We start from the raw sequence: 21,215 nt of genomic DNA on the forward strand, positions 1-21,215 counted from the left end.
GGTTTTGGTTTAAGCTGAAAGGGGCTCATCTGGCTCGGAGACAGTCTAATTGCGACTGAAAGTCTATTCTGTTTAACGGAAAGAAAGGGGACTTAACGCGAACTGATCTCGATCTTCCCCACCGCTCAAATGCCTACAGTGACGGTGCTATTGTGGGAATATATCTCCGAACTCACAGACACTATACGTGAAATGTGGAAAAAATAGGGCTTAAACCATAGGATAAGTCATAGTGGGACAAGTGAGGATGATGTACGCCCTTCCAAATCAGAAAGTCTGGTACTCTGAAATAATAGTTTTTGTCTCATGAGAACATTGAAAACCAAGAACGCTCCAGGCCAGAAGCACATTATCTATTTCACAATCAGCAACTGGCACCAAATTCCCTGACAGTTACAATAAGGATTCGACGGCTCACAATAATAAAATGCGAAGTGTTGGCAGAAGAACCAACACAGTGTTGCTAGAGGAGGCCGAAATGCACGCGTTTAAGCTCACGCAGGCTGGCGTGAGGTCTGGAACAATTAAAGGAGTGGAGTCTAATAAGAAAAGAACGTAGTTCTTGGAATACTTAACTTTAATCTATAATTGGAGAACATCGCTCTTGTTTATCCATGAATTACAATCTCAATATACACTGGTAATGGCGCCTTGCTAGGTCATAGCAAATGACGTAGCTGAAGGCTATGCTAACTATCGTCTCGGCAAATGAGAGCGTATTTGTCATTGATCCATGTCTGGCAAAGTCTGCTGTACAACTGGGGCGAGTGCTAGGACGTCTCTCTAGACCTGCCGTGTGGCAGCGCTCGGTCTGCAATCACTGTCAGTGGCGACACGCGGGTCCGACGTATACTAATGGACCGCGGCCGATTTAAAAGCTACCACCTAGCAAGTGTGGTGTGTGGCGGTGACACCACAAAATGAGTTATAACCTTTTCAAGAATTTAGCCTGGTGCTTAGAACACGACCCTTCCGTTTGTATGAAATAGTTCAGACGTCAATCATACATCACACCTAGCCACATCTCCATAATCAGGACAGAATCGTAAGCATAAATGAATTGAAGAAAACAGCACGGTAAATTCTACCATATTATAAGATACGTTTTTACTCTTAAGCAGCTCCATAAATACCAGAAACACAAAAAAAATCACATAACCACACAGAATTAGCTCCAATATGAATCAAGAATATGTATTCTAATTCGAAAATCGGTAACTGTGATTTACATGCACCGACCAACAAATGATTGCAATTTCAGAAAAATTGGACTATTTACTCAAGAGACAGAGCTTCACAAACTGAGCAAGTCAATAACGCGTTGGTCCACGTCTGGAAGAAATATTCAAGCAGTTACTGGGATTGGTATCGACTGATAGGGTTTCTGGACATCCTCCATAGGGATATCGTACCCAACTGTGTGCAACTGGCACCTTAAACCATCAGAATCCCTAAGGTTTCAAATGTTCTCAGCTGGGGAGAGATCCGGTGATCTTATTGACCATGGTATGGTTTGGCAAGCACTGTGACAAGCAGCAGAAACACTGGCCATGTGCAGAAGGGAATTAGCTTCCTGAAATGTACCAATAATAAAGTACCAACAGCCGATATTTTGGCTTTATTTGTTAGGCAACCAGATTCGGCATTACATTATGCCATATTCACGCCAGCATGTATCGAGTAACCCTCGTGTTAGACGATGGCATAATGTAATGCCGGAACTGGGTGCCTAACAAATGAAACCAAAATAACGGCTGTTGGTATTTTATTATTGGCAATCGACCTGCCGAAGTCCCGCACTCCGAACATAGGATGCAGTTACATTTATTGCTGAAATGTCAGTCCACGATGGATTGCAAGGACAAAACGGGGCACACATTATCAACTACGTACGGTTGTGATGTAAACGCACCGCACATGAAAGCCAAAGGTGGCCCGCTATGAAAATAAATTGCACCACAGATCGCCACTCCCGGTTCTCAGGCTGTACAGCGGGCGACAGGTTGGTGTATCACAGTTGTCTAGGGGTTTTCCAGATACGTCTTCAGCCTAGAATGTCGTTCACTGCAGTAAAATTGTCTTCAGTGATGAGTCCCACTTCGAACTAAATTACGATGACCAGCGAAGGCCCGTCTGCAGACACCCCGGCCAGCTGTGGGTAACATCATGGACTATCGCTCAACATACCGCCCGACTACCAGGACTGATGTTCTGGGGTGCCATTTCTTTCCATAACAAGACAGCTTTGGTCTTCATCCATGGCACCCTTACACACAGCGGTACTTGCAAGGCATGGCAAGCTATGTTGGGCTCACATTTCAGCGAGATAATACCTGTGTCACAGGATGAGGGTTTGCGAAACCCTACCATGGCCAGCAATGTCGCCGGATCTCTCCCCAATTGTGTGATTGAATTGAAGAGTTCCTGGATAACAGAACGCATCATGCCATTCTCAGTGGAGAGAAGTCTTCTGAAGTAAGCCTGATTTCAGATGTACCGCAGGGGAACGTCGTAGGACCGTTGCTATTCACAATATGCATAAATGACCTTGTGGATAACATCGGACGTTCACTGAGGCTTTTTGCGGATGATGCTGTGGTGTATCGAGAGGTTGTAACAATAGAAAATTGTACTGAGATGCAGGAGAATCTGCAACGAATTGATGCATGTTGCAGGGAATGGCAATTGAATCTCAATGTAGACAAGTGTAATGCGCTGCGAATACATAGAAAGAAAGATCCTTTGTCATTTAGCTACAATATAACAGTTCAGCAACCAGAAGCAGTTAATTCCATAAATTATCTGGGAGTAGACATTAGGAGTGATTTAAAATGGACTGACCATATAAAATTAATCGTCGGTAAAGCAGATGGCAGACTGAGATCTGTTGGAAGAATCCTAAGGAAATGCAGTCCGAAAACAAAGGAAGTAGGTTACAGTACACTTGTTTGCCCATTGCTTGAATACTGCTCACCGCTGTGGGGTTGATAGAAGAGATAGGGTTGATAGAAGAGATACATAAGATCCAACGGAGGGCAGCGCGCTTCGTTACAGGATCATTTAGTAATCGCGAAAGCGTTACGGAGATGATAAATAAACTCCAGCGGAAGACTCTGCAAGAGAGGCGCTCAGGAGCTCGGTATGGGCTTTTGTTGAAGTTTCGAGAACATACCTTCACCGAGGAGTCAAGCAGTATATTGCTCCCTCCTAAGTATATCTCGCGAGGAGATCATGAGGATAAAATCAAAGAGATTAGAGCCCACGCAGAGGCATTTCGAAGATCTTACTTCCCACGAACAATACGAGACTGGAATAGAAGGGAGAACCGATAGAGGTACTCAAGGTACCCTCCGCCACACACCGTCAGGTAACTTGCGGAGTATGGCTGTAGATGTAGAATTGAGAACGTCTGGAGCATTAGGGGCAGGGCCCTCCAACCATCTCGAGACTCTGACTATGGCGCCAGTTGGACATATACCTGATGAGGACATCAAACAACTCTATCAGTCAATGCCAATCTGAACAACCGCTTGTATAAGGGCCATAAGAGGACCAACATGTTACTGACTATTTTGAAATTGTAATCATTTGTTTGCTTGCACATGTACATCTCATCTATCGATTCTCGTCCCACTCGGATAAATCCTCTATGCTTAGTCGTTTCTTATGGCCTTAGAGTGTATGCATCCTGAAAATGGAAAGAAAAATTGACTCTTTCGTAGTATACAGCTATTAAGCGTCCAGCTGCAAATATTGCTTAGACTAGGTATAATGCATACATGCCTGCTCACCACAGCATCCCATAAAAGGCTCACAGTGAGAAAATCAGTCCACTGGGATGTCATGCCGACAAAGTAATTCTTTATCCAGATCGCATAGCTGAGGCACCACTCAAAGACATTACTTTTGATATAGTCACTAAGGACCTGAATTATCATATTGTTGGATCCTGAATGAATTTTTACTCTGAAGTGGAATGTGCGCTGACATGAAACTTCCTGGCTGTTTAAAACTCTGTGCAGTAACGGGTCTTGAACCTGGAACCTTTTCATAACATGGGCAACTGATCCACGTAATGGGCTTTCAAAGCAATACACAGCCCCCTTCCCACCCCCCCACCCCCCAAACCATCCCTTCCGTCTATACTTCGTTGTCTGCTCTGCTCAAACAAGAATATAGGCCCACGGTTTTTAATATCAGGATGTATGGTGTACTGCATAGTCTCTGGTGGACCATAACATTATGCCCTCCGTTTTAATAGTGTATTAGTTCAATCTGCACGAGTCGCAGTCAAGTTTAGGGCGATTATGCTCTTGTGAGGCGGACAATTATCGAGCTGCAAGATGCCATCTCACGCCATGTCAATAGGGAAACATATCAAGCATGAGGGGATATAGATGGACAGCGGTGATGTCCACACAGTCTGCAATCGTCATATCGCCTTCAGTTTGTGCTAGGGTCTATGGAAACGCAAGTGAATGCTTCCCATAGGAAAATACTGCCCCACCAGCCTGTGTCGTCGTCAGGTGAATGTTTTGTGAAGCCGTTTACCTGGATCCCTCCTCTACTGTAGTCTTAATCAAAGACTTTTCAGGCCAACACGTCGTCATGTAGGGGTCGTATGCTACGGAGCCACATCTTCTAAAATGTGAGCTACGAAACACCTGTGTCTGCACCAACAATGTCGTCAGATATGCCAGAGATCTTCGATTACCCTGCCTTTCGCAGTGTTTAATGAAGAGGGGTGGAGGGGGGGGGGGGTGGACGTCCAACACCTTATTGCCTACTCCGTGTTTCGCCATTCTTCAAACACTTTCCATACATGCTCGCGACAGTAGCACACGGGAGGTTTACAGCGAATGCTCGTTGGCGAGGGCTGGATCCTAATAGTCTCACCTTGGTCAAAGTCAGTATGGTAGTGGTTTTCTTCATTTTCGTTTAGTACCTTCGCTAGAATGTTTCCCCGTTCGACTCTTCTCCACTTACACATTTTCATTTGGGCTTGCTAGTAATTACAAAGCTCTCATAATGTGGACCAATGCTGGGAAGAAATAGCTGCAGTTCGTATATGATAGAGGGATCAAATTGCGCTAGAAAGCTTTTTTGTAAGTAATACATTTCCAGTAGTGAATAATAATAATAGAAACAATCCAAAAATGCTTTAAATTTTTTGTGTTTATGCCAAACAGAGTTTGTGTCTGGGGGACTGGACATCACAAGCCCATTTTCTGGTGTCGGAGTAGTGAGTAGGTATGGCATACGGAAAAGAAAGAAAAAAGCAATCACTACTATTTCGTTGCTGGAGATGGAATAGGAACTAACACCACAAGATCAGTTTCAGATCATTGAAAACAACCCAGAAATAAGTTTGATTACAAAGTATTATATTTATTAATACCATACGTTTGCAAGAGTATCTACTCGTAATTCAGTGTCACATTATCTGGCTGCGAATACATCAACAAGTACACAGTAGAGTGTTCGTGTAAATAATCTGTTACTGATGTATAAAACAAATTCTTTATTCTAGTACTGTTGTCCCTTTGCGTGCAACATTTCTCTACAGAGAGGTAAGGAGTAAAGGAAAGAAAATTAACTTTAATATTACTACGAAGACGTGGTTATTAAAGGAGATTAAAACACTAGAATGTGCAGCCCACTCTTAATCCCCATTTATGTACTGAACATGTAAAGTCACAGAGAAGTAATGTTGATTATACTGAGACTATGAAAGTAATTATACAAGCTGCTGGCCCACAGATTGCAAGTGCTCAATGAGAGCAGCAGTGAATCAGCTGAAACTGCTGTGATGAATCCCATTATTAACGCAAAAATTTCTTAATTGCATATTATCATCATGCACAAAAATTGATTATTTTTTCTGATAATCTGTTACGATTGAAACTAGTCGCATAAATAAAGTGATTCACCTTAGTAGCCATTGTTCATCAGTGCAACTATTGTATCTAATTTATAGTTCTACAGAAACAATCAATTTCGGAAGTTTGTCATTTCTGGTTTTGGTAATATAAGCAGTTCCGTCAAACACGAAAAAACTGAGGATCAGCCACACATTGATTTATTTCATATTAGTTAATAAGTACTTCGTTAAACGTTAGAGGACAACATCCTGTTGCAACTGAATACCATTCGCTAACTTCATAGTAATCTATATTTCAGCTTTTTAAGTCACTGTTGTCACTGAACAGTGGCGAAGGCACTTCCTCAAAATTTCACTTAATGAATCAACGACGCTTGCCCACATTTCATTTTAGGCATTAATACACATATCGTCTGAAATGACAATAACATTCGGGCCGGCTGGGGTGGCCGAGCGGTCCTAGGAGCTTCAGTCTGGAACCGTGCGACCGCTACGGTCGCAGGTTCGAATCCAGCCTCGGGCATGGATGTGTGTGGTGTCCTTACTTAATTTGTCGTCTCAATTCTCTGTTGAATAAATACAATAACACAATAACAGGAATCTTCTGCTAAGGTTTCGAAAGGGAAAGGTAACCTTTGCAGCCGGTCAAACTGGAATGCAACGGTTCTGGCGTGATAAGCGGCTGAGCAGAGTAGCAGAACATTTATTGGCGTTCTTAGTTTCACAGGCGTACACAAGTATACAGAAAATTCATATCTGTTTTTTCTTAAACAATAAAGCAAATAATCCTGAAGTTGTGTACTTCGCAAAATTTCCACCTTTTTTTTTAAACATCAGAAATAATAACGTTTTTTAAAAAAAACTTAAGGTCATTCGAAAAATTTAAAAATAACTACTGAAATTCTAAATTACCCAAAATTTCCTTTTCCTTAAACTTTCGAACAACTAATCTTTAAAGAAATTAAAATTGTCCCAGGTATTTAGCATAAGCACTGGATCTCTAGACTGCCCAAGTTTTCTATTCTTTAAACATGAAAACTAATAACTTGAAAAATTAAAATCGTTCAAGGTATTCTTTTCAAAACAATTAAGTGCACTTTCACATTAGTGCACTATAGCTGGCCGTAGGGATACTGACATATGAATAACTTAACGCCAGTTCAACGAATCCGGCTGTCATAAAAGTAGTTCTCAGTTCTATGGGAGTGATGACCTCAGCTGTTAAGTCCCATAGTGCTGAGAGCTATTTGAACCATCTGAACAATAACATTCGAGCAATGAAAACTAAAAGTCGCTGTAAATCTAGTCGGATAAAACTACAAACAAACAAGGGGCGGTGAAAAAGTAAAGCAATACATTTTTCAAAGCAGATTGGTTTTATTCTTCAATCCAGTATATCATATTATCCCCCACTCTTTTGGCTATAGAACCCTATTTTTCAACATAATCTCCATTCAGTGCGATGGCCTTACGCCACCTTACTGGAAGGGTCTGTATGCCCGCATGGTACAACTATATTGGTCGATGTCGGTGCCAACATCTTGCAGCAGCATCAATAACCTCCCCATCATCCACGTACTGCTTCCCGCAGAGTGCATCATTCATTGGCTGGTTCAAATGGCTCTGAGCACTATGGGACTTAACATCTGAGGTCATCAGTCCCACAGAACTTAGAACTACTTAAGCCTAACTAACCTGAGGACATCACACACATCCATGCCCGAGGCAGGATTCGAACCTTCGACCAAAGCGGTCGCGCGGTTCCAGACTGAAGCCGGCCTTGGTGGCCGTGCGGTTCTGGCGCTGCAGTCCGGAACCGCGGGACTGCTACGGTCGCAGGTTCGAATCCTGCCTCGGGCATGGGTGTGTGTGATGTCCTTAGGTTAGTTAGGTTTAAGTAGTTCTAAGTTTTAGGGGACTTATGACCTAAGATGTTGAGTCCCATAGTGCTCAGAGCCATTTGAACCAGACTGCAGCGCCTAAAACCGCTCAGCCACACACCGCCCGGCCATCATTCATTGGGCCAAACAGACGGAAGTCGGAGGGTACGAGATCTGGGCGGTAGAGTGGATGAGGGAGAACAGTCAAATGAAGTTTTCTGAGCACCTCTCGATAGGCTGACTTGAGTGTGGTCTTACATTTTCACGTAGAAGGAGAAGTTAGTTTGCTTCTCTGTGGCGACAAACACTCTGAAGTCGGTTTTTCTCTTTTTTCCTGTTTCCTGAGGCTACGTGCGGCCGGCCGACACGCAGCAGATCGTTCAGGTCTGCGTGACTTCGTTGCGATGATGACAGACGCCTCACCCAACGACTCAGCGCGCTTTTGTTCACTGACAGGACAATGTAGACATCCTGCAAGCGGCAATGTATATCTTTGAAGCTCTGATTCCCCGCTCAAGGAACTCAGTGACAGGTTTGTACTTGGAACGCACTTCCATACAGACGTCATTTTGAAGGCTACGTACAACTCCGCCACCTAAAGGAACTTCATTGCAATATAGGGACAGAAATTGGAATACTCCACGATGTCCAACACCAAATATCGCATTTTTTTCATCCGAAAATGGCAGAGAGAAAAAAGTGTTGCATTACTTACTGAAAGCCCCTAGTACATCCCTGCTATTCCTTAATAGTTGCAGTGTTAGGTACCATGATATACAAAGCGGAAAAGAACACTACATGCTGACATACCTTTCTGTATATATAATGTAGTTTTAAAGATTTGTACGATACCTGACAGTTACTGATAACTGACAAAAGTAACTTATATAAAAATTAACTTTGACAGTGATAACAGATATCTGAAAATCATTATTTGTCACATGTCTACGACAAAAATCTACGATTCTTTAGGACGAAAAACTGTACTGGTCGCACCTTTCCCGCTAGCAACACCAACGGTCTCCAATTTCAGTGGTAATCAAGATAATAAATAGGCTTACCTCACGATGGTATCCACCTATAGCCGAATTGTACAGCCTAATCACTCAAGATTCCTATCTTGACAGAAACGACATATTTCTAATCGCGAAAGAGCCTTACGAGTTTTGCTTCAGTCAGCTTTAACGCAGCCTTTTGGTGAGAAAAATGAGTATAAAAATGGGAAAAATATAAGTTCTTTGTTTGTGAAGCAAATAAAATGACATCCACTGTTAAGGTAATATACAGAGGTTAAAAAATGAGTCAACAATTCTGAGAGGTGGTAATACTCATCGTAAAAAGAAAACAAGTCCGCTAAACGTACGTTCGGAAGTACTTTCTTGCTGATATATATGGTTCAAATGGCTTTGAGCACTATGGGACTCAACTGCTGAGGTCATTAGTCCCCTAGAACTTAGAACTAGTTAAACCTAACTAACCTAAGGACATCACGAACATCCATTCCCGAGGCAGGATTCGAACCTGCGACCGTAGCGGTCTTGCGGTTCCAGACTGCAGCGCCTTTAACCGCACGGCCACTTCGGCCGGCAGTACTGCACTATAATACATACCTACAGTTGCGAGTAGCTTTCCAGACAACAGCAGTCATTAACAAGTCTCATACTGCATAATACCTAGAACCACTCATCTGGAAGGAAACCACAAAGGATACTGCTGTATAGGAAGACATAGAAGCACAGAGCTGACACTGTTGGCGTCAATGCAAATGACTGGTCGTATCGGCAACCAAATATTTTTCACTCGCTCATATGAATAGCTCACATCCCGGAAGTATGCCTTTCCGGTACCACGTTTACTGGACACGTTTTCCTTACGTCACCGTGAATAACCGACACTCAAAAAATTCGACTATTTTTAACACTGTGTATTTGATATTTTTCGTAATATTATTACGCCAAATTGATAAAAGATTTTGGTTTTTGTGACCAGAATGTTACTTATACCAGCTCATGTCAGCATTGAAGGCCACACATTCACTATAAATTATACAAATTTAAAAAGTTTTGTGACATGGTGAACGTTACGTCGAAACTATATTGCTGGACAACATAATAAAAAATTCATAGCTTAGCGAGGTTGGTCATTTTACAAGGAAATGTTATTGTAAAGACTTTACACCGCAGTTTTAAGAAGACTACGTATATGTTCTTGGCAAGCTGTAGAGACATCTGCTCGATGACCTGCAATGAATTCGACTGGCATTTTGTAAAAACTTATTAATATGTACATATTCCCTTACAGGTTATTATTATCTCACTGCATGATGTATCTTTCATTTAACACGGTTATTACTAATTACGTAATTTATTTCCGTTTTGATAAAGTAATTTTATCTATAAGAGATATAGTCTGACATGATTTGCCTTGAAAACACATGTTCGCTTTATTAGTGGGAATAAATCGCTTCTTTTGCAAATTGGATTAAACTTGTCTTCTGTGACAAGGCTACAACGGCTACAAACTTTAGTACAGGAACAAACCTTTCTCCTGAGTGAAAGAACCACGCCTCCGATTGACACTGGCTGACACAGGCGACCTAGAAGTAGACCAGTACTAGGAGTGGACAGTGCTGCAGCGGAAGGCCGCCCACTGTGACACTGACCGCCGCCCATGTTCCAGTACGATATAAAAGACAGGTGCCCGCGGTCTGCAGATACAGTCTGCTCCCACAGCAACAACCTTATCCACACAGCAACATGAAGTTCTTGGTAAGTAGCTGTCTTCTTCTTGAGATTCAAACATAATCAGCACATCGATCTAAATGTGTATCGTCAATAGATCCAAATCACTTGAGAATTTGAGTAATGTACTACAAGGGGTGCCGACACCAATTATGTTGACTGAGTTGTTACGATGACCTTACTGTCGCGGATGGATCTACATCTGGAGTCCACAACCAGATGTGTGATGTTTCTCTGTATGATACATTACCTGGCGGATATTTAGCAACAGATACCGTCACTACACGTCTGCACGCCGCGCGGAGCGGTCGCGCGGTTTGAGGCGCCATGTCACGGATTGCGCGGCCCCTCCCGTCGGAGGTTCGAGTCCTCCCTCGTTCACGGGTGTGTGTGTTGTTCTTAGTATAAGTTAGTTTAAGTAGTGTGTAAGTCTAGGGACCGATGACCTCAGCAGTTTGGTCCCTTAGGAATTCACACATATTTCAACATCTGAACATGCCTGCACAAGCCTGAATTGTTCTAATTACACTCTCGTGGTCACTATCCGATATGTGTAGAGCAGCAACTAACACGTTCTTCAACTGATCGTATAAGTTGGGACATAAATATAGTGACAGGAAATGTTACTGCGAAGCATTACTAATTCTAAACCTACAATCTTGATAAGGTGATTATTTATGGTAAAGGAGATTTCCACGCTGTGTAAACAAAACCCAGATGAGCCGCCTGCATTTATTTGTGTATTCTCTGTATGTCCGTTTAATTCAGCAGGGAAGATAACCCACCAACAGAAAAGGAAACATATTTCGTGGACACTTACAAAATTCTAGTTCTCTCCCAGCAAAATTATGTGACTTAATTACGTTGGATAACCGATCTTGCCATTACTTATGAGAAAGCTGTACCTTGGCTGACATAGTGTCTATTTGCTCTGCCGTTTCTAGGCCTTGTAGCTTAGTTATTATTTCGTTGTTATCTACATACAATATGAAGAAAGTACACACAATCCTGACCAGACGTCTGTACCTGCACCCGTCATTTTTCGTTAAAGCTAATAATGATGATAGATATATTTCAGTACTTTCGCTAAACGCATAAGGTACGCTATCTGATATTGTTAGTCTCCAGACAAGGACGAGTAACGTATTTTAAATTAATGAGAAGCTACTTTACTGCAAAAATAAGTGTCATCTTCTCTGTTTCATCTGATCCACCATCAGTTCATCGCTGACTTTAATGCAGCAGCTTGCCAAATACTCAGCAGAACGTAACGTTGGCAATAATTATGCTGCTGCATAAATCAGGCTTGATTTTGTTCCCAGACACTCATATCTATTACAAGGGGTTTCAGCAGATTCTCTAGGAGAATTACGTTTTGCCTTTCCCTTCATGACAAGATCGTTAGACGCGTTGTGCACCTTCTGTATGTGTGACACGAATGAAGTTGGTGCTTATAATCAACTCCGTGTCACATCACTTGATAACTACTATTCAGATGTATGGTTTGTCAGTGAAGCGCGCATGGCATGCTTATCTAAGTAGAAGCTACACTGTTGTGAGATATGATGCTCTCTCAGTTCTAACAAAAAACAATTCAAAAACGTATACCGTTTCGCCTCACGATATGAGGCTACACAAAACCTGAACGTTGAAGTGCTGAAGAATATTCTTATGAAACAGCAGACAGTAGAATATGCTTCAACCAGTTTCAAGAATCCGAACATTACCGAGACTCGTGATCAAACAGTGGCACCTGTGTTAACTTGGCCAACAGAAGAAAAGAGTAAATTGCATAGAAAATTTACGAACGAGTAGCAATCACTAGAGTCAATTTTCATCCTGCACAGTAAACACTGATAGCTAAGAACTTACGAGCAAATAGTGAGATACTGAACAAATTCAAGATTGGATGGCTATGTTTCCCGTAAATTATAGGATTTCATTGTTAATTTCCCAATACAAGAACGCATTCGAATGCCCTAGCGTGGAATTAATCTCTTAAAAATGGTTCAAATGGCTCTGAGCACTATGGGACTTAAAATCTGAGGTCATCAGTCTCCTACAACTCAGAACTACTTAGACCTAACTAACCTAAGGACATCATACACACCCATGCTCGAGGCAGGATTCGAACCTGCGACCGTAGCTGTCGCGCGGTTCCGGACTGAAGCGGCTAGAACCGCTTTGCCACCGTGGCCGGCAATTCATCTCTTGCTCGGATTAGAATCCATAAATGTATCAGTGCAATTAAAAATGCACTGTGACCCAGTGTCTGTTACGTATTTAAAACTTAGATGCAGGCAACATAATGTCTGTGAGTCACTTTTGGATGACTTTCTCGCAATGAGCTGTGAAAATGTTGCTAACTGACGCCCTTCACTTAGACTAGGGCAGTAGACTAGCTTGAACGATGTCCAGTTCCTCATTGTGAAACGTCCCCTTAGAAAAATTATATACGTGACTGTGCTTAAACTGACACACAATATTTTTAGCGCAACGCAATCTGACATTCAAAAATCCCTACAAATGAATGGCCCTGACTAACGTTAACCTATTCCTTTCACAAATCACTTACCTCACCAAAAATCTTCGTTACTCGAACTACTGCAATACAGCGAGCGCCACTACTGCCAGCTAAATAAAAGATTCAAACTACTGAAGGCACTAACTACTGATAGGCATAGTTAGCAAATGAAAGATTTTAATAGAGAACAAACAATGTATTTACCTTAATAGTCATAATATATATAGCAGTTCATGACATCCAGTCTTACAAATTTCAAAACTCCGCCATCTCTCTTCGCACATCCACCACTGCTCGTGGCTCACCTCCAACTGCCCAACGCTACGCGCTGTTCACATCCAGCTGCCGCTGCCCTACACTACAATGGCAGACAACAATGCAAACTAGCCACAGACTGCGCACAGCATAGCCAGTGATTTTCATACAGAGCGGTACGTGGCGTTACCAATATAAAAACCTAAACAGCCTACTTACATTTTTTTTTCTCAAAACCATGGTTATTGATAGAATCTTACAACTTACACATTTTGAATTTACATTTGTAAACTATAACACCAAACGTTTTTAAGTGAAAAGGAAAATAAAAGATCGGAACTATACTTATTTTCTAAAGGTTCGTGTATTGACTTCTTTTCCGTACCGCAGCAGGTTACGTGGCCAGTACAATCGCAGTAAGATGCCATGTTTGTTTTTCTGTCCTCTGGGCACATTCTCTAGGCGCCTTCACTTCCCCAGTATCTTAATAGTGTTCAAAAGTCATAATATATAAAGCAATTCATGACATCCAGTCTTACAAATTTCAAAACTCCGCCATCTCTCTCCCCACATCCACCACTGCTGGCGGCTCACCTCCAACTGCCCAACGCTACGCGCTGTTCACATCTAGCTGCCGCTGCCCAACACTACAATGGCAGACAACAATGCAAACTAGCCACAGACTGCACACAGCACAGCCAGTGATTTTCATACAGAGCGGTACGTGGCGTTACCAATATAAAAACCTAAACAGCCTACTTACAATTGTACCTATGGTTAAAATACCCGGAACGATCACACAGTCCTTTGTTTCGCTATTTTCCGTTGCCGCTGGTAGATTTTTCCTTAAACGATGGTATATCGTCCTTGTAACTCTGTGATGATCGGGACATTATCAGGACTTGACACTGTTACACATCTCAAAGTCTCCTAGAACCGAATAAAATGTTGGAGGTTCCATGAAATATTTTAGATTAACTTACATATAAGACCTAAATTAATCAATGGGAGCATGAAACTCACAGCAAAATTTCGAGTTATGTCCATGCAAGTGTGGTCGATCCAATTTCCCGGCATTCATGTTATTTCACCACTTACCTACTCAAGCAGCCAGATGCCATCTCATATCAGTTTACTGAAAGGACTGATACTAGAAATATATTTGTCAGTAGCTAGCGACAGGAAACAATAGTTTGCAGATGAACTCTGCAATACAAATGACTAGTGAGTTTTGTTGCTTGTACGTGTCTCTACCAGAAGCCTGATTGGTACCTGTTTAATGTTTTCCTTTTCAGGCATAACCATATGCACTGTCAGGAATAGAGGATTTCAAATTAATTTTCAGCTATAATTAGGTTTCTATGTTTCCATAAATTGTCTCAGCTGAATACTAGGGGCTTCCGGCAGCCCATGTAACTTTTATTAATGTAACTGTGTGTCGTCTGTGCAGCCGAACACGTCCTACAGAACAGATAGCACTCATTTACATTAATGTAATGGAGCGCGACTTCTCTACGACATATTTTTCGGTGGGGGTGTATAAGTACCGTTCGAATCCCGACGGGAATCAAAAGTTTGCGAGTGGGAGGTGTAATGGACGGCAGTGCAGCGAGCGCTAAGACGAAAATTTGGGTCGGGTGGGAGGCGTGTCCCGGCAGCTGAGACAACTAAAGAAATGTTCTTAGGGCAACGGAACTTCCGAGTCCCGGTCAGGCAAAATGTTTCAACTTTCGCCACTACAATACTGCAATGTCCTTTCCGGCTGGCAGTCATGATTTGCCACCTACCCCCTTTTCTTTCCTCCCCCTCCCTTGTTTCAGAAAATCAAGTAACTTTTATTTAAAGCCGTGCTACACTTCAGAGTGGCAGAGACAAATGACACTATACTTCATTGTAGTACCAAGTCTGTGAACAACATTCGGAATATTCTACCACTCCTTCAATTCCTGGACGACAGAAATCCTCAGTGGTCAAGGAGCCATCCCTGAACCGCTTTATGGAGGTTATTTCCGTTGGAAAATTTGCGATTGTTGCGAATCAGTCCCTTTGTTTCCTGTACATTGTGAGCTGTACTTGATGTCGATGGCCCGTTACCCCGATCAGCATCAACTACGGCTGTGAAGACTAGGTGAAACTGTTGCCACTGTTTCACTGTGACTTAGCACATATTACTTCTGGTCCATGTATCGGTAGAATTTCGCTGTAAGTAAGAGTGATTTCAGGTGTGGCGCAGGGAAATGTCATAGGACCGTTGCTTTTCACAGTACATATAAATGACCTTGTGGATAACATCGGAAGTTCACTGAGGCTTTTTGCGGATGATGCTGTAGTATATCGAGAGGTTGTAATAACGGAAAATTGTACTGAAATGCAGGAGGATCTGCAACGAATTGACGCATGGTGCAGGAAATGGCAATTGAATCTCAATGTAAACAAGTGTAATGTGCTGCGAATACATAGGAAGAAATATCCTTTGTCATTTAGCTACACTTAGCAGCTCAGCAACTGGAAGCAGTTAATTCCATAAATTATCTGGGAATAGGCATTAGGAGTGATTTAAAATGGAATGACTATGTAAAATTAATCATCGGTAAAGCAGCTGCCAGACTGAGATTCATAGGATGAATCCTAAGGAAATGCAGTCCGAAAACAAAGGAAGCAGGTTACAGTACACTTGTTCGCCCCTCTGCTAGAATACTGCTCACCAGTGTGGGATCCGTACCAGATAGGGTTGACAGAAGAGGTAGAGAAGATCCAACGGAGAGCAGCGCGCTTCGTTACAGGATCATTTAGTAATCGCGAAAGCGTTACGATGATGATAGATAAACTCCAGTGGAAGACTCTGCAGGAGAGACGCTGAGTAGCTCGGTACGGGCTTTTGTTGAAGTTTCGAGAACATACCTTCACCGAGGAGTCAAGCTGTATATTGCTCCCTCCTACGTATATCTCGCGAAGAGACCATGATGATGAAACCAGAGAGATTAGAGCCCACACAGAAGCATACAGACAATCTTTCTTCCCACGAACAATACGAGACTGGAATAGAAGGGACAACCGATAGAGATACTCAATGTACCCTCCGCCACACACCGTCAAGTGCCTTGCGGAGTGTGGCTGTCGATGCAGAGTGACGTAAATCGAATGAAGGGTAGAGCCACGGGTCTCAACACATTTGAAATGTCAATTCCACTGTTCAAAGTGCCGTCAATGCGAACAAGAGGTGACCGAGACGTGTAACCAATTGCACCCCGTACCATCACGCCGGGTGATACGCCAGTATGGCGATGACGAATACACGCTTCCAATGTGCGTTCACCGCCATGTCACCAAACACGGATGCGACCATCATGATGCTGGAAACAGAACCTGGACTCATCCGAAAAAATGACGTTTTGCCATTCGTGCACCCAGGTTCGTCGATGAGTACACCATCGCAGGCGCTCCTTTCTGTGATGCAGCGTCAAGGGTAACCGCAGCCATGGTCTCCGAGCTGATAGTCCTTGCTGCTGCAAACGTCGTCGATGTGTTCGCGCAGATGGCTGTCGTCTTGCAAACGTCCCCATCTGTAGACGCAGGGATCGAGACGTGGCTGCACGATCCGTTACAGCCATGTGGATAAGATGCCTGTCATATCGACTGCTAGTGATACGAGGCCGTTCGGATCCATCGCGGCGTTCCGTATTACCCTCCTGACCCAACCGATTCCATATTCTGCTAACAGTCATTGGATCTCGACCAACGCGAGCAGCAATGTCACAATACGATAAACCGAAATCGCGATTGGCTACAATCCGACCTTTATCAAAGTCGGAAACGTGATGGTACGCATGTCTCCTCCATACACGAGGCATCACAACAACGTTTCACCAGACACACCGGTCAAATGCTGTTTGTGTATGAGAAATCGGTTGGAAACTTTCCTCATGTCAGCACGTTGTAGGTGTCGCCACCTTGTGTGAATGCCCTGAAAACCTAATCATTTGCATATCACAGCATCTTCTTCCTGTCGGTTAAATTTCACGTCTGTAGCACGTCATCCTCGTGGTGTAGCAATTTTAATGGCCAGTACTGTATGATTGTCAGTAGCTAGCGACAGTAATCAATTGTTTGCAGAAGAACTCTGCAGTACAAATGACTAGTGAGTTTTGTTGCTTGTACGTGTCTCTACCAGAAGCCTTATTGGCACCTGTTTAGTGTTTTCCTTTTCAGCCATAACCACATGCCCTGTAAGTAATAGAGGATTTCAAATTAACATTCAGCTATAATTAGGATTCTATGTTTCCATAGATTGTCTCAGCTGAGTGCGAGGGGACTTCTGGTAGTCCATCTAACTTTTATTAATGTAACTGCGTGTCGTCTGTTCATTCGAACACGCCCGACAGAAGAGACAGCACTTGTTTACATTAACATGATGGGGCGCGACACCTCTACGACATATGTTTCGCTGGGGGTGTACAAATATCGTTCGAACCCCACCGGGAATGAAGAACTTGCAAGTGGGTGGTGTAATGGACGGCAGTGCAGCGAGCGCTAAGACGAAAATTTGGGTCTGACGGGAGGCGTGTCCGGGCAGCTGAGACAGCTAAAGAAACGAACTTTAGGGAAGCAGAACATCCGAGTTCGAGTCCCTTACCGGCAAAATCGTTCAACTTTCGCCACTACAATACTGCAATATCCTTTTCGGCTGGCAGTCATGATTTGCCACCTACCCCCTTTCCTTTCCTCCCCCTCCCTTGTTTCAGAAAATCAAGTAACTTTTATTTAAAGCCGTGCTACACTTCAGAGTGGCAGAGACAAATGACACTATATTTCATTGTAGTCACTAAGCCTGTGAACAACGTTCGGAATGTACTACCAGTCTTTCAATTCGCGGACGATAGAGATCCTGGGGTCAAGGAGCCATCCCTGAACCGCTTTGTGGAGGTTATTTCCGTTGGAAAATTTGCGACTGTTGCGAATTAATCCCTCTGTTTTCTGTACATTGTGAACTGTGCTTGATGTCGATGGCCTGTGCCGGCCGGAGTGGCCGAGAGGTTCCAGGCGCTACAAAAAAATGGTTCAAATGGCTCTGAGCACTATGGGACTCAACTGCTGAGGTCATTATTCCCCTAGAACTTAGAACTAGTTAAACCTAACTAACCTAAGGACATCACAAACATCCATGCCCGAGGCAGGATTCGAACCTGCGACCGTAGCGGTCTTGCGGATCCAGACTGCAGCGCCTTTAACCGCACGGCAACTTCGGCCGGCTCCAGGCGCTACAGTCTAGAACCGCACGACCATACTTTCGCAGGTTCGAATCCTGCCTCGGTCATGGATGTGTGTGATGTCCTTAGGTTAGTTACGTTTAAGTAGTTGTAAGTTCTAGGGGACTGATGACCTCAGAAGTTAAGTCCCATAGTGCTTACAGCCATTTGAACCATTTTTTTTTCAATGGCCTGTTTTCCCCAATCAGCATCAACTACATCTGTGAAGTCTTGGTAAAATTGTTGTCACTATTTCACTACCACTTGGCGCAATATTACTTTTGGTCCATATATCACTAGAATTTCATTGTAAATCTGTGTAGAATTTAGATGTATTGCCAACAAGAATAGTACTGTCCCACAAACCTCGGCTCTGGAGTACTTTTCCAGTTACCACGCCATTTGACTCGCTCACTGTGATGCACCTATTAGTCGTAGTACACGAGAGCTGTGTCGGCTGGAAACAAAGAACTAGAGCTTTCTTTTGACAGTGAGCCCCTCTTGTTCCTCAACGGTTTTACCGTGGAACTTCTTCTGAAACTTACTGTTGTGTTGCGCGTCACCAACCGTTATCCCCCCTCTGTTAATGACAAATGGGTGAAAGGTGGCTAAAGGACCTATCGCCGTAGGAATCTGGACAGGCAAGAGAAAGATTAATAGACACAAATTCAGTTTGTTCTGAAATGCTGCTACAGTATTTACACGTTTTACAGCCATGGCTAGCTGTAAGCAGAGTCCTCAGCTTGGCATGCTTCTATATACGCTGAATGTTTGCCTCAGAGCTATCGACAACTTGGAGTAATGGTCAGCACCAACTAGCAACATGAAACTCTCACAAGAAGCACGGAACTACAAGTAGAAGCAGAGAACTGGTCTCCAGGTGGTCACTGCTAATAACGCCGTCCTGTCTGTCCTGGAGGTTGTTCACTGGCAGCGCTGTTCAGAGCGCAGCACCTGGAGCGAGCGTGAATTTTGGAGGCACCTGCAGTATTGACAAGCTACGATACTGCACACACTTTTTTAAGTCCCCTCGTAGATGCATGATCCCTTTTCCCATCCCTTCTATCAAATTCCGATAATTCAGTCTCGTGTAACTATTGCTAATTCTCTATGTGCAACAACAGCAAGTAAACCCTAGCGTATGTTATTCCTTCATGATCTTGGAGTCGCTGTCCAAACTGTCATGAGGCTCCTGGCACTCATGAGTGCTCCTTAGCATCACACATTAACAGATGGAACCCTCTCTAACCCATTCGAATAGTGCGTGATGCTACCTGGGAAATTTATATTTTTTCGTGGAACTGCTGAGACCGCAAAGATTGAGTATGTTGTTGGTGGTGTCAGTGAGTGACAGCCGTGTCGTGTCGCCTTTTGCAGGTGGTCGTGCTGGTGGCGTGTGTGGCGGTGGCGTCCTGCCAGCAGGAGCTGCAGCGCGAGAAGCGGGGATACCTCGGCCTGGGGGCCGGACTGCTGGCCGCCCCCGCCGTCGCCGCCCCCGCTGTGGTCGCTGCCCCCGCAGTTGTCGCCGCCCCCGCTGCCGTCGGCTACGGATATGGCTACCTTGGCGGTGTCCACGGAAGGCTGGTGCATGGTTGAAGCGCCTTCCTCTCTAACCTCCTTGTGCTGTGTATCTTTGTTGCCTCATTAAAACTCCTTTTTGTGGTTTAACATATTGAGTTTCTTCTGCATTTTCTGCCTTAAAACACCAGGGTACCTAACTACATCTTAGTATCATGATTTTACATCACCTATGGATTCTACAGAGAAAGAGAGTTCCATCAACATTGAAACCTTCCCGTCTCCTCTATATCTCTCTCTCTCTCTTGTTTTTTTTTTTTTTTTTTTTTTTTACCCAACTTTCCCTTCTACAATAACCTATGAAAACTTTCCTTAGGATTTCCTGCCCTTTGAAATTTATTCTCTTTCTCAATCTTCGCATGCAAATTTAATTGCTGCTTCTTAAAAATGATTTTCTGATTATTTCGACGAAACATAGAATGTGTCGTCGTCGTGGCCCTCAGCCGTTATCTGCATTAACCCAAAACTGTGCCTTACCTTTTTTACTTTTATTGGATCGCCATCTGACTGCTACATCGAACTGTGACATGAATATACTTACTCTGGTTTACTATACCCTATTAGCTGCTGGTGGCCTGTCATAACAAGTGGCTGTATTTATTACCAAAGCTGACGTTATTCTTTAATAGCAAAACTGACGTTATTCTTTAATTAATTTGACTGAAGTACGTAAATCATAGTTACACTTTTCCTTGACAACATTAAAATTTTTGCAAAGTTTTACGTTGATGGCTTTTGGGATGGATTATAATCAGTAATGCAACAATGCTGGCAAAAATTAATTATATTATGAAAACGTTTCTACTGCTGGCCATGAAATGATTTTACAAACGTTCAAATGGGACTTATTTTTTACAACTAGCATTGCGCAAACATACCTTTAGTAGTCTTGAGTTTCGCAAAGAAAATAATTCAATAATACTAGTTCCTCTTATGATAATAGTAAGCTGATGTCTCTGTACATCCGTTTATAATCTCTTGTAAATCATAGCCGGTGGCTGGCAGCAATAGTGCTCCTCTCATTCTCTCGCTTCAAAAACTGGCTCTGAGCACTACGGGAGTTAACATCGAAGGTCATCAGTCCCCTAGAACTTAGGACTAGTTAAACCT

At 43.1% G+C, this 21,215-nt stretch overlaps 1 protein-coding gene across 1 annotated transcript; it reads left to right on the forward strand.

The window, feature by feature from the left end:
* Positions 1-10,492: 10,492 nt before the first annotated feature.
* Positions 10,493-20,175, forward strand: LOC124802431 (cuticle protein 63-like). Its single transcript, XM_047263209.1, has 2 exons — positions 10,493-10,529; positions 19,905-20,175. Exons 1-2 carry the CDS (start codon positions 10,518-10,520, stop codon positions 20,121-20,123), a joined length of 231 nt encoding a protein of 76 aa, XP_047119165.1. The 5' UTR covers positions 10,493-10,517; the 3' UTR covers positions 20,124-20,175.
* The last annotated feature ends 1,040 nt before the right edge of the window (positions 20,176-21,215 follow it).

This window comes from Schistocerca piceifrons, chromosome 6 (genome assembly GCF_021461385.2).
Source record: "Schistocerca piceifrons isolate TAMUIC-IGC-003096 chromosome 6, iqSchPice1.1, whole genome shotgun sequence".
NCBI lineage: Eukaryota > Metazoa > Arthropoda > Insecta > Orthoptera > Acrididae > Schistocerca > Schistocerca piceifrons.